Genomic DNA, 13,995 nt, shown 5'->3' on the forward strand with positions numbered 1-13,995 from the left:
TAAATTTGCTATTGCCTTCCTATTGTCCCTGTATCTCCCAGTGACTTAAAGTGTGTGTAACGTAGGGTAAAACTCACACTGTCTCCACCGGCCCACCAGATAGATTAAAGACGTATGCTTTCTAGGTATATAAATCCACATTATCTCCTATGGTCAACAAGACTAACCCTAGATGTAATTCATCGTTATATATTAACTCCATCAATGCCCACAGGTCCACAATGATGACGGTGTGTGGCTACGACTGAGCCAGGAGTCCCTTAATGAGTGGTGTATCAGCGGCCACATCGAGGGCTGGTGCCTCCAGTATAACCAGCACCTGGGTAAGACCCTGCTCGTACCACTAGATGAGCCGAAATCTCTCATGGACGAGATCATCAAGGAGACCATCCTAAAGAAGCTGCCTGAGCTTGTCCGGGCGGAGTCTCACAAACCTAAGAGAGGTAAGTTCAGATCAGGGTCAGAAGATCATGTCAAGGTCCCACGCTTTGCAGGGTCAGAAGGTCATGTCAAGGTCCCATGCTTTGCAGGGTCAGAAGGTCATGTCAAGGTCCCAAGCATTGCAGGGTCAGAAGGTCATGTCAGTTTCATATATAAGATAAGCAAGATTAGGGAGTTTACTTATTGAAGAGATCGAATGTATTACGTAAATTATTTTTTGAAAAATCTAACATGAAAAATGGTTTAAATTAAAGTTCATATTTGAAAGACAGTAATTTCTTTTCTGTTGTGTATTTTTAACAATTATTTTAAAAGACAAATAAATATGTTGGTGTATATACCAGGTAAGAAATGTAAAGGGAACTATGCAGTGTTTTGAAGAAAATTTATTAAAATTAGAATGATTAATAACATATTAAAGTAACTATTCTTGCCTGTGTTTAGGACCAGGTGTTTACCAGGTGTTGAAGTGTGGGTCATTTGGCCACAACATCCGATGTCGCCCTAGTCTCAAGGCCACACCTGTCGGCATGCTGACGCTTGGGGACAGAATCACTGCCCTTGAGGATGTAAGTGTCATCACTGAAAGTTCAAGCTGTGTATAGTCACTTCATCTACAATTAGCGTACACATATTCTTCATCTAAGAAAATCTTACTTCCTCCCATCTATAAAGATGTCTTGATTACATTTTTCAGTTTGATGCATCCCAACTACAAATATTATGACTAAGATTGCAGCCCCTATATGCAGAAAAGTAACTTCAATATGTAGACACACAATTATGGCAAGTGTCATGTATATACTAATGGAATGATACAAATATTTTTGTAACAAAACATATTATTTCTACCCTAATAAATACTAAATTCATGTCATCTCCAGTGATACCAAACACACATTCACACATAAACACAGCTTTGTTACTTATTTCTGCCTTTACAAACAATCTACAGCATGAACAACAATAAATGAATACTTTTACAATCTGAACTGTATGAACTAAAAATTGACGTGGATCATTTGTTGACAAATAGGCTATATACAACACGGAACATTATGACAGTTTTTAGTAACATACAATTGACTAGATACAGAGATACAGAGATAAAGAGATACAGAGATTACAGAGATACAGAGATACAGAGATAAAGAGATACAGAGATAAACAGATACAGAGATACAGAGATAAACAGATACAGAGGTACAGAGATACAGAGATAAAGAGATACAGAGATACAGAGATAAAGAGATACAGAGATAAAGAGATACAGAGATAAACAGATACAGAGATAAAGAGATACAGAGGTACAGAGATAAAGAGATACAGAGATAAACAGATACAGAGATAAAGAGATACAGAGGTACAGAGATAAAGAGATACAGAGATAAAGAGATACAGAGATACAGAGATACAGAGATACAGAGATTAAAGCAGTACCTGTTACACAGCCTAATGAACCTGTACTTATCATGTACTATGTAACATCTAGGTTTCTAGGTAAAAATGTTGTAACAGGAGAAAATACAGAGTAACCAATGGAATGACCTGTAACTTTTCCAGGTGACCAATCAGGATGGACTTTGGGTGAAGATAGACCCTGAGAGTGCAGAGCAGTTCTGTCAACAGGAGGGTGAGACATGGTCGTTGGTAGCAGGGAAGGAAGGAATTGTGTACCTCCAACACGAAGATGACATCCCTGAACTGCCCCTTACTGGAGACAAGGACCCTTTCTCCTTCAACACCCTCAATGCTGCTGTCGCCAAAGGCTTTGACTTCGGAGCTTCAACTCAGACCCCTTCTCAATATTCTGTGTTTGGTGCCCCTGGATCTGTGTTTGGAGGGACTCACCCATCTCCAGGTAAGTATCAAAGACACTATCTTCAATAATATACTCGGTATGTTGTGAACCTATTGTTCGTTACCTCCAGGGTTGTTGTTGGTACCCTTGATCTGTTCTTCGTACCCATGGATCTCTGCATCCCCAGGACTGCGTTTGATACCCTGTGTTTGTGTTTGGTACCTTTTGGTCCGTGTTTTGTCTGCCGATATCTATGCTTGGTACCATTGGTCTGTGTTTGGTTACCCCTACCTATGTCTGTATTTTGGTACTTAAGGTCTGTTTTTGATACCAAGTTTGTGTTTGGTACCCTAGGTCTGTGTTTGGTGACAGATGAAGTTTTGGTGATATTTTACTTATTCTTCCATTGTTTGTTAAAGGTAACTTTGCCCGGAGTGCTAGTCTTCCAGCAAGTGCATTTGCCTTTGGTAACCAGGGTAAGTACGCTGTTTTATTATGAAATATTTGACTCCTGACTTTCATTTAAACCTGAATGAACACACTGTTCATGGAAACTGTCATAAAATTTACAAGTTGAAAGACATATACATGTATAACAATAATGCTCACTTCAATTTTGTAATATTTTACAGTCTTGCTGTTTGTTTTTAACAAATTGTTTCCTGGATTTCAAAAACAAATATGGAAAAGTTTTATCTTTATTTTCTGTTAAAGAGTTCGGAAACAAAACATACCTGTGTAAGATTAGATCTTTCTTCGTCAAGGTGTTGGGCCCGTTTGTTTGGCCAGTCAAGTCACTAAGATTAGATTTTCCTTTGCTTAGGTGTGGGGCCCAATGCACCAGCGTTTGGCCAGTCACTAAGATTGGGTTTTCCTTTGCTTAGGTGTTGGGCTCAATGCACCATCGTTTGTCCAGTCACTAAGATTAGGTATTCCTCTGCTTAGGTGTGGGGCGCAATGCACCATCGTTTGGCAAGTCACTAAGATTAGGTTTTCCTTTGCCTAGGTGAGGGGCCCAATACACCATCGTTTGGCCAGTCCCTAAGATTAGATTTTCCTTTGCTTAGGTGTTGGGCTCAATGCACCATCGTTTGGCCACTCACTAAGATTAGGTTTTCCTCTGCTTAGGTGTGGGGCCCAATGCACCATCGTTTGGCCAGTCACTAAGATAAGGTTTTCCTTTGCCTAGGTGTGGGGCCCAATACACCATCGTTTGGCCAGTCACTAAGATTAGGTATTCCTCTGCTTAGGTGTGGGGCCCAATGAACCATCGTTTGGCCAGTCACTAAGATTAGGTTTTCCTTTGCTTAGGTGTTGGGCCCAATGCACCATCGTTTGGCCAGTCACTAAGATTAGGTTTTCCTTTGCTTAGGTGTTGGGCTCAATGCACCATTGTTTGGCCAGTCACTAAGATTAGGTTTTCCTTTGCTTAGGTGTGGGGCCCAATGCACCATTGTTTGGCCAGTCCCTAAGATTAGATTTTCCTTTGCTTAGGTGTGGGGCCCAATGTACCATCGTTTGGCCAGTCACTAAGATTAGGTTTTCCTTTGCTAAGGTGTGGGGCCAAATGCACCATTGTTTGGCCAGTCCCTAAGATTAGATTTTCCTTTGCTTAGGTGTGGGGCCCAATGTACCATCGTTTGTCCAGTCACTAAGATTAGGTTTTCCTTTGCCTAGGTGTGGGGCCCAATGCACCATCGTTTGGCCAGTCACCTGCACCATCATTTGGAATGAGCAACGGCTACCACTCCGAAGGCGGGACATCACATACCAAAGAGCTGACCCGCGTCAACTCTCTTCCCTCATCCAGCTTTGCAAGGAAGCGATCATCTCCAGTGTCCTATTCACCCCAGACTATGTCACCAGCTCGATTCGACTCCCCATCTCTTGCAGTCATCACCAGCAATAGGTCCCCTGCCCCAGGTTCGCCTAAATCATCCCGACGTGACGGCAATTCTGTTCCCCCTGAACTGCAGGGTGTTTCTGTCAAGGAACTTGTCAAAGCTTTAGGTGAGTGGTGTATTTTCTGTGGTTATAACCATTTAGAGTCTGAAGCACAGCTCATTGTTTTTGCTGGTTGGTCCTTTTTTGTAAAGATTTTGTTAAAGTATAATTGCACCTATGATTAGTTGATCACAGCTTTTGGTATTTCATGTTGTTCTGTCTGGTAGGACCAGACTATATGTGCTAGACCCTCAACTATTCCCCACACAGAAACACCTACCCCCTCGGTAACTATAGCTATATCTAGAGGGATTCAGGATAACCTTCTGAAAACACAAAAAAAAAAAAAAAAAAAAAAAAATAAAAAAAAAAAAAAAAAAAAAAAAAAAAAAAAAAATTCCCCATTTTACATTTTGAAAATTTGCATTAATACCACTGTTAAGCTAATATCTAGCTGAAACAAGAAGGCCTTACCCCACCTAATCTCTTTAATCTTTCCTGCTTCATTCCCCCCTAGACTATGAAATGTGGATATCTTGACAACAATTAATTCAACAGGTCATGAACTGGACATCAACCATTAAAAAGTTGGTTTGAGTATAAAAAGTAATAAACAATACCCACCAGGGACAAATAAGTGGGGAAGGGTGAAGAGATGTGGATACATTAGAGGACAAATAAGTAGAAGGGAGTGAAGAGAACTAGATACCCAAGGGGACAAATAACCAGCTAGGAAAATATTGTTTAGTAGCAGATTTACACGACAGACCTTGTAGTTAATCCCTGTTCGTCCCGAGTGATTGACTTCAGAAATCAAGTCTGGACTTCTGATAGGAGTTTCTATTTTTCTTATGAACAAAACTAGGGCTACATTCGCGTATCCTGGTTGAAACAGTACGTGTGGCGCAGAATTTTCCACGATAAACGAACACACTTGGACCGTTCTATAAGCAGAGCTAAAGATGCACAGTTTCGGAGAATAAAAAACAATGTATCAAGAATATTATGCCCTTCTCTTGCGCGTCAACTGAATTACATAATATATCTTAAAAACTACATGATGCTTGACATTGTTTTAGAAAGAAATAACGCAAACTGGCAATAGTCAGCATTTTAGTTTCGGCCAGGTACGTCTTGACCCCTCAATCTACACGTGCCGAATTTTCCTGAGGTCAGCTTCTGTTCAGATCTGTACCTGTCATTTTCTTTACAGGTCCTACCGGTTCAACCGTTTCAAGCGTATTCGCGAATGTACCCTAGAACATTATTTCTGGGAGAAATTTGTTCCTGAATATAAAAGTATTTTGGAAGTAGAATTTTCAGGATTATTGGATTGCACATGGAAGGATGAGGTTCATGCATGGTTATACATGATGGCCAGTCTGTTGTACCTCGCCGTTACTTGTACAACACATGTCAATACAGTCTGCTGTACCTAACATGTCAATACAGTCTGTTGCACCTCGCCGGTACTTGTACAACACATATCAATACAGTCTGCTGTACCTCACATGCCAATGCAGTCTGTTGTTCCTCGCCGGTACTTGTGCAACACATGTCAATACAGTCTGTTGTCCCTCACATGTCAATACAGTCTGTTGTTCCTCGCCGGTACTTGTACAACACATATCAATACAGTCTGCTGTACCTCACCGGTACTTGTACATCACATGTCAATACAGTCTGTTGTCCCTCACATGTCAATACAGTCTGTTGTTCCTCGCCGGTACTTGTGCAACACATGTCAATACAGTCTGTTCTACAACACGTGTCAATACAGTCTGTTGTACCTCGCCGGTACTTGTACAACGCATGTCAATACAGTCTGCTGTACTTCACAGGTACTTGTAAAACACATGTCAATACAGTCTGTTGCACCTCAACGGTACTTGTACAACACATGTCATTACAGTCTGTTGTACCTCACCGGTACTTGTACAACACATGTCACTACAGTCTGCTGTACCTCACATGTCAATACAGTCTGTTGTTCCTCGCCGGTACTTGTACAACACATGTTAATACAGTCTGCTGTACCTCACCGGTACTTGTTCAACACATGTCAATACAGTCTGTTGTACCTGGCCGGTACTTGTACAACACATGTTAATACAGTCTGCTGTACCTCACCGGTACTTGTACAACACATGTCAATAAAGTCTGCTGTACCTCACATGTCAATACAGTCTGTTGTACCTGGCCGGTACTTGTACAACACATGTCACTACAGTCTGCTGTACCTCACATGTCAATACAGTCTGTTGTACCTCATTTGTACAACACAATACACTAAAGCTACACATTTTGATCTGATTGAAGCATGTTAACAGTGTAGTAAAATTTTTGTTACATTTTAGTGTAATATTTTGTTATTTGATTTTCATCAATTTTGTGTAAGGTCACCTTTGTTGCGAGCTCTGATGTAACTTGTTTAAGCAGTAAGTAGCAGTATCACATTATCATTGAAGGTTAAAGTATATTTTGATTTGTTCATTGTGCAGCCATTTTCTTAATCATTTGGTTTTATTTGTACGATTTAAGAGATGCCATCCTAAATGAGTGAATATTTTATGTCTTGTTCCTTTGTTATGGCATGCATGCATTATCCTAGTTTCAGGGACACTTTGAGAAAGAATAGCTAGATTACAAGACATCAGAATTGCTATATTTATTATTATCATATGTTGCTTATGCCGTGGCGCAGCATCCGTCGTCTATCGTCATCAATTGTCAACTTTTTCTTTAAAACCTATCTTCTCTTAAACGCCAAAGAGGATTTCAACCAAATTTGGACTGAAGCATCAGTAGGTACGGGCAATCATTTCTTCAATAAATGAGGTTGGTTCGACCCCTGAGGCCATTGGAGCGGGGCTCTAAAGGGGAACTTAGCTTGGTTTCTAGGTTTATAAAAGCTTATAGTTGAATGAAATTAAAGTATTGTCTAATTACACCTTGTAATATGACATATTACTTATTTCAAAATCTGTTAACATGGCAACTCAATGGAAGCCTGATTAGTTGAAAGTCAGATATTGTGGTCCCAGTTGGGTTAGAACATCGATCTTGTCTGGTTTTGAGGAAATTTCATATAAAGATGTACTAATCATAATGCATTCAGTTGTAATGACTTATATATAAAACCAGATGAGAGATACAGGTCAAATGGACCTCTTGTTTTAGTTGCATACACCTCCATTTTGGTTGCATTTAAGTGGTTCTTTTTCTGTTGTTTTGCCATGACTGTTATAATTGTTACTGTACAATTTAATTACTTTAAGCGGTCTGTTGACAAATGAACCCCTGACAGGGAATCATCATCATCAATGTGGGGAACCCCTCACCTATACACATCATATAACCTAGAGCATGTCACCTGTCGCTCATAATACAAACTGTACTGCTGGCGTCTGTGGCCGAGCTCTTTGTGATGTATAAACATGGTATATAGTATATGTTGCTTTTGAAGAACAAGCATGGGTTCTAGCGTATTTGAAATGGCACCGGGACTTATGTCATATATATTTATACTTGTGAACATATTTAGGCCTTCTTCATCTCAAGTTTTTTCACCTTTAAAAAAGGTAAGAATCTTTGTGATTTGTGTTTCCACAAATCAGTGCCAATATCACCTGGTGACCTCGGCCTGAATAAGTCTAGAGAACTAACAGCATAAAACTGTTATAAGTGAATGATAATCGAATCTGACACTTTACGAAATTCCATCTGATTTTATATTCTAGCCAAAGCATGCTATCTGTCTTTGTATCTTACATCAGCCTTCTAATGTCATTGCTATGTTTTTTAAGTCTTTGGCTGCAAGGATTTTATGTCAAAGGGTTACGGTGAGTGTGAAGGACTCTATGGAGCAGGAGGTACGAAACATTTACTATCTCTGTGTACATTGGCTGCCTTCTTTGTGGTTTCTGTACAAAGCACTCTCAGCCACACATAATTTCAGTCTTTTTTGTGTCATGTTTTCAGTTTTGACCTATATTTTTAAGTCATTGCCTCAATGTGAGGAGCTTATATTAATGTTGATATCATTGACTTTTAAAAATATTGACTGCTGTCTATATACCTATATATCCTGTGGAAATAAAACGGAACTCGTGTTTTGAAAAAAAGGAAAATCTAATAGAAATTGACATTGATTATGATATGACAGGTGTTTTTTTTGTGACCGTGTTTGTTGAATTAGTTTTCTTATTTAGATGGGAAATTTTGTTGTATTTTGATTTGTTGGCCTAAATTTTATTATTAAAATATGTCATAAGCTAGAATTTTCGTTTCCAATGCTGTCCTACACAGGCCTGAATTTTGAGCATTGGTTTCAGATATATTTTTAATTAATTTTTATTTCCATTATTACTGTACGCTGATTTTAATTTCCAGTTCTGTGATGCTAGCCTGTTTGACCTATAGTGTGTAGGATGAAGGTCTGATTCATGTTGTTGGCCTGGTGTTATTCCATTGTTTTCATACTAGCCTGTTTGTTAAGTTCGCTTACTGATATGCTTTGGTGTACTTTCTGTTTTATTGCGCCTTCCGTCACCTTACCGAATGGGTAGGGATCAATCACAATGAGTCCGAGGGCGACTGGTTACGACAGAGCCCAGAGTTAAAACACAAAACCTCGTCCTCACCCATTTATCAGGACCTTAGGGGGTTTCCTTTTCAAATCCGAGCTGTGAGCCCCCGACGCCTAGCGGCCATTATTGGTAACGTATGATGTCGTGGAACCTGTTAGTCATGTGGCCCTCTTACATTGATATTGTGCTGTAGATATTGTGAGTAGACAGGCTAACAGGCACTGTGTTGTTTTTTGACAGCACTAAGCCTACAGATCCATTAGTACCTAATATCCTTCATTAGTATATTTTACTGACTGTTAAATACATCTTTTATAGGTGTACACTACTGACTATTAGATACTAGTCTAGGTATTGTGTCAACTACATTTTCGACAGGCAATTTATTTTTTGTCAACAAAACAAATTTCTGTATAAACAATGTCTTATATTAAAAAAAAAGAACATATTCATATTCACATTTTTTTAAGGTTCCAAAAAATATTTTATTTCCTCGGCACATCAGTAAGGGGGGCCAGGGTTGAGGTGTGCTGGGTTCCCCCTTAAACAACTATAATAGAAATTTAATTGATATACTAAACGTGAAGTATTCTGAAATGCTCTCTTTTCACAGATTACTGGAGTCTTGTGTCCAATGGTAATAATTATTATATGGAATTTTCAATGTCATAAATACCACACAACAAAAATAAGGAAATTTTGATCTGTGATTTGTTTGTTTTTGTGTTTTCTGAAAAAGAATTACTAGTAGTGCTGAATTTTGTTTGAACTCAATTTCTTCGATATACTTCGTGCAAATGCAAATAGAGTTTGAAACAACGGGTGAAATGGGAGTAATTTATAAAACCAATATACCAGGTATTCCCTTTTTCTCTCGCATATGAACAAATATATGTTGGATGTTTATATAAACCTGGTGCCATGATGTTTTTGGTAACTTGTGTTCTGGTATATGCTAGTTACATTAAAAGCTTTTGGAATCTGATTATTTAGAAAAAAATCAAACCTTAAATACTATCATTTATTGACTTATGACCATGCATGTTTCTTTGTGAATGTTTGATCTTCCTATATGTTCTATCTAATGACGTGATTGGTCTAATTCTTTACTGTGAACCAATCATGTTATGTTAACTGTTAATTAATTGTCCTGCTATCAAACTGCTATGTTATATGTTTATGCATTGTTCTTCTGCCTAATGTCTTGTATTTAAATTGTTAAGTATTTCGTTAAATACAGGTATCTAATTAATGAGTTCTCTGATGTTGTAATAAATGATTTGACTAACTTATGAAGTACCTGGTATCTAAATTTCATATATTTATAGTAAGATACAATGTAGATCATGTACAAATAACGTTTTAGTGTACTAAATCAGTGAACTGAATTAACTAACATACCATTTAAGTTAGATTAACTGAAGCAGCTGTACAATATTATATCTAACCTCAGACAAATCTTATTATTGTTTTGATGTACATTCCTTTTTAACATTTAATTCCCTTTACTTGTAGCTAAAAATTGCATGACCTCTTTCCTTTTCCTTCTTTTTTATTTTTATTTTTTGAACACTCAAAGCCAAACTAAGGTCTAAAGTCAACAGAAAACATTGCTGTTCTGTTTACAGTATTTCATCAGTATTATGTTTGAATGTCATGGCTTACAGAAGTTGATGCTATTCAGTGAACTTAACAATATACAGGTATATCTCTTGCCAACAACACTCAAAGATAACGTTGTGTAGAGAAGGTTGATTGACCCTCACCATCAAAGGTCTCATATCAGATTGATTTTCCTTTGCAGGACGAAAGGAAAATGACGTTTTTTTTCTTCACTGCAGTGAAAATGTCACTTTTTTTTTTTAATGCATTGAAGATATAAAATTGGAAATATCCTATTTCACTAGTAAAAATGTGCTAATTATGTTGAGTTGACAGTACAGTTATGTTCAGTAAGGTCAGTACTCTATGTTACAGGTGAGAGTAGAGCCAATGGAAATGGCCCCACTCCAGTACCATCACCTCCAGGCACACCTAAGAAATGTGGGTCACGTAGCTCCAGTCCGCACTTGGCCCCAGACAGATCAGGTATATACATAAGCATCAAAATCTAATAAGCAATATATTGTTTAAAAGTAAAGGAAATTTCCATATTGAATAATAATACTCTAACCTTCAGCATCCCTACCTTCATCTCTGACCTCATCAACCTGACTCTGACCTCTCATCTTCAAAGTTGTTTGCTTGATATTGTTTTCTGGAAACACTATTTTCTGTTTTGAAGTACAGTACCTGTATGATAATGTTTTAACTACCATTTTGAACAGTTTTATTGTTTTTACACAGCTTCCCCCAAAACTGGCTCCCCTATTCGTAGTCTGAGTCCAAGATTGGCCAAGGTGGACAGTAAACCATCCAGGGGGGTGTCAGAGTCATCATCTCAGGCCTCCCTCAAAGACGAGACATATAGCACACCACCAGACAGTCCCAGCCTTGTCCGCCGTGCTCACCTCAAGAAGGAGGCCTCATTTGACCGCGATTCCCAGTCACCTCCAGGGTCACCAGCTGTCCGCCCAAAACACCAGCCTTCCGGTTCCGCACCAAGTAGTCAGAAAGAAGCAGGACTTGCTGGGCTTCCCCCCGCAGTGCCACGGAAAGGCAGTATAGGAAGTCCTCATACCTCTCCAGCAAGGAGTGGCAGGTAAATTTGAGAAATAAATTATAGTTGTACCCTGTTTGCATTGAAATATTGTCAATGAATGTGTCCCTGTGTTCAAAATGGGAAATTAAATTTGATACAAAACTGTTTAATTTAAATTAAATCTATTGGAGTCATTGAAATAGGACTATTTGCATAAAGAAGATACTGTATTAGAATTGATAATAATTTTAAAATGTTTTCCTTTCCTACATGTAAAATCATTAACAAACCTTTATTTTTGTTTTCTAGGAGAGGATCAGGAAGTCCCCGTCTACACTCCAGCCCCTCCCGAGCATCACCTGTCAATGTCTCGCCTACTCCAGGGTCAGGGAATTCGGATCGCTTGTTCAACATCGGCTCAGCTTCTCCTAAGGATGAATCTCCCAGGTAGGCACTGATCATTACATACCAACTCATGATTATCAGTTCTATATAAGGTAGAGAAAGCAATTTTGACCTGTATGACATATAATTATATACTAAGTACCTGGCATAGATATGATGATTTTTTAAATCCTGAAAAATTATTGTATATATACAGCCACTAATTTGAAACAAATTTCAAATACAAGTACCTTAAAAATGTTTTACACTATTGGGAATAACAACAATTCCTCTTTAATGAATTGAATATAGTTTGTTTGTAATACAAAATTAAGGATTTGTCACACATTATATGACAACAATAACAAACTGAAATACATTTGTGACAAATCCAATTTTGTATTACATTGTATTACATTCAACATTGTTGAAGAAAAAAATGTATTTCAGTTTGTTATTGTTGTCATATAATGTTTTTCTTCAACAATGTACTGGTATTGCATATCTTGTACCAAGGTACCATCCGAAAATGTGACTGTACCAGTATCCTTTTTGGCTTGCTTCTAGATTTATGTTATTATAGCATATCCCTCTTACTTATTCCAGGATGTCCCCAAAACCAAGCAGGAAGGATAGGGGAAGACAATTACGTTCAAAACGAGAAAGAGCCTCGTCTCCCTCCTCAAGGGACATAACTCCAGTTGGAAGGGCGCGGTCATCATCAACATCCTCAATCCTAGACAAAGCTAAGGATCCTGTGAAGGATGCTCTGTCTCCATCTGTGGCTGAGTGTCTTCGCTCTGTATTTGCTGCTTTTCTGTGGCATGAAGGAATTGTACATGATGCCATGGCCTGTGCATCCTTTCTGAAGTTCCATCCAGACCTTCAGAAAGAAATGTCAAAGTATGCAAACCGCAAGAAACAGGAGAAGATGCGAGTGAGACATGCAACAGATTCCAGTAAGGAATTCAACAAAAAGAAGGAGAACATGAATATTAATGAGGCGAGAGTGAGGTTTAATCTGGAACCACAGTTGGTGCGTAGCGACTCGGACAGGTCAGATAAGTCAGATAAGTTGGACTTGTTAGAGAAAACGTTAGAGGTGAAGAAGGGTAAGGATGGTTTGTACAGGAAGACTACAGTGGAACGTCACAAATCTGAGGGAGTTTTGTTTGTTGCAGATGATGATGACAAGGCATCACCCCTTCCCCCAACACTCCATCACCTGGTCTACTTCTGGGAGGAGCTGTCCTCATCCGTCCTCAGGGTCATTACACAGGAGCTCATATACCCCAGTCCTGCAGTCATGCTCCGCAACAAGAAGAGCGAGAAGAAAGACAAAGAGAAAGATAAGAAGAGCAAGAAGAAGAAAGAGAAAGTACCGTGGCGGGAGAATGCTGTTGGGGATGCCATGGCGGGTGTGTTTGCTGGGGGCGGGCCTGACAAGGGGGAGACATCATGTGAACTGTGTGGGTTAATGTTCTCACACCCAGTCACATTCCACATGCGACAGACGCACCCTGGATGTGGCAGACACGCTGGAGGTAAAGGCTACAACAGCAGTGGTAACTACTGTGGAGGCTGGGCCGGGAACTGTGGGGAAGGGGGATACGGGGGCAGTAGTTGGTACCTCATATGTGAGCGATGTCGCGAGAAGTACCTCAAGGAGAAACGCCAACAACTGAAAGACAAAGAGAAGGTGAAAAAAATGAAAAAGAAGAACAATCAGTCAAGACAGAGTGTGCTGACAACACAGGAACCTCATATTGTGCTCAAGAACAATGCAATGTTTCTGATGGACCTGGCCAGTGCTTCTGGGATTACTATCCCCATTCAGACACACAAGAAGTACCATGGTGTGAGTCGGTCTGACCTCTTCCTGCCCAGTGTTTATGAGGAGTATGGGTCGGAGCTAAACCCCTTCCCTCCTGTGCCATTCCAATACCTCATATCTCAGAGCGCCCAGAACTCAGACTCTGCCTTCGCTGATGACTTCTTCATCGACATGGATGAGCGTGTTTTTGTCAGGTCAGGATCACTCAGCATCACACAGAAACAATCATTCCTAAGACCCAGGCTACCGACTGAGCCCCGCCACAGTCCATTAGCTAGATCCGGGTCTTTGGGTCAAGATATCCGACCGCCTCTGTCTCAAATATCTCCTTCTAGTCCCAAGGTCAGTAAAATCTCTTTGT

At 39.4% G+C, this 13,995-nt stretch overlaps 1 protein-coding gene across 2 annotated transcripts in view; it reads left to right on the forward strand.

The window, feature by feature from the left end:
- LOC110442255 (E3 ubiquitin-protein ligase MYCBP2-like) overlaps positions 1–13,995 on the forward strand; it is a 79,532-nt gene that overhangs the window by 38,614 nt on the left and 26,923 nt on the right. The window contains exons 52-61 of one of the 2 annotated variants that reach the window (XM_021485762.1): positions 215–443; positions 886–1,010; positions 2,005–2,302; positions 2,662–2,718; positions 3,920–4,252; positions 7,993–8,058; positions 10,753–10,863; positions 11,122–11,476; positions 11,726–11,863; positions 12,407–13,976. In XM_021485762.1, coding sequence (XP_021341437.1) covers positions 215–443; positions 886–1,010; positions 2,005–2,302; positions 2,662–2,718; positions 3,920–4,252; positions 7,993–8,058; positions 10,753–10,863; positions 11,122–11,476; positions 11,726–11,863; positions 12,407–13,976 — 3,282 coding nt within the window. The remainder of the gene's footprint in view (positions 1–214; positions 444–885; positions 1,011–2,004; positions 2,303–2,661; positions 2,719–3,919; positions 4,253–7,992; positions 8,059–10,752; positions 10,864–11,121; positions 11,477–11,725; positions 11,864–12,406; positions 13,977–13,995) is intronic. The other variant, XM_021485761.1, reaches the window with a different exon arrangement.

This window comes from Mizuhopecten yessoensis, unplaced genomic scaffold (assembly GCF_002113885.1).
Source record: "Mizuhopecten yessoensis strain PY_sf001 unplaced genomic scaffold, ASM211388v2 scaffold716239, whole genome shotgun sequence".
In the NCBI taxonomy this organism is placed as follows: Eukaryota; Metazoa; Mollusca; class Bivalvia; order Pectinida; family Pectinidae; genus Mizuhopecten; species Mizuhopecten yessoensis.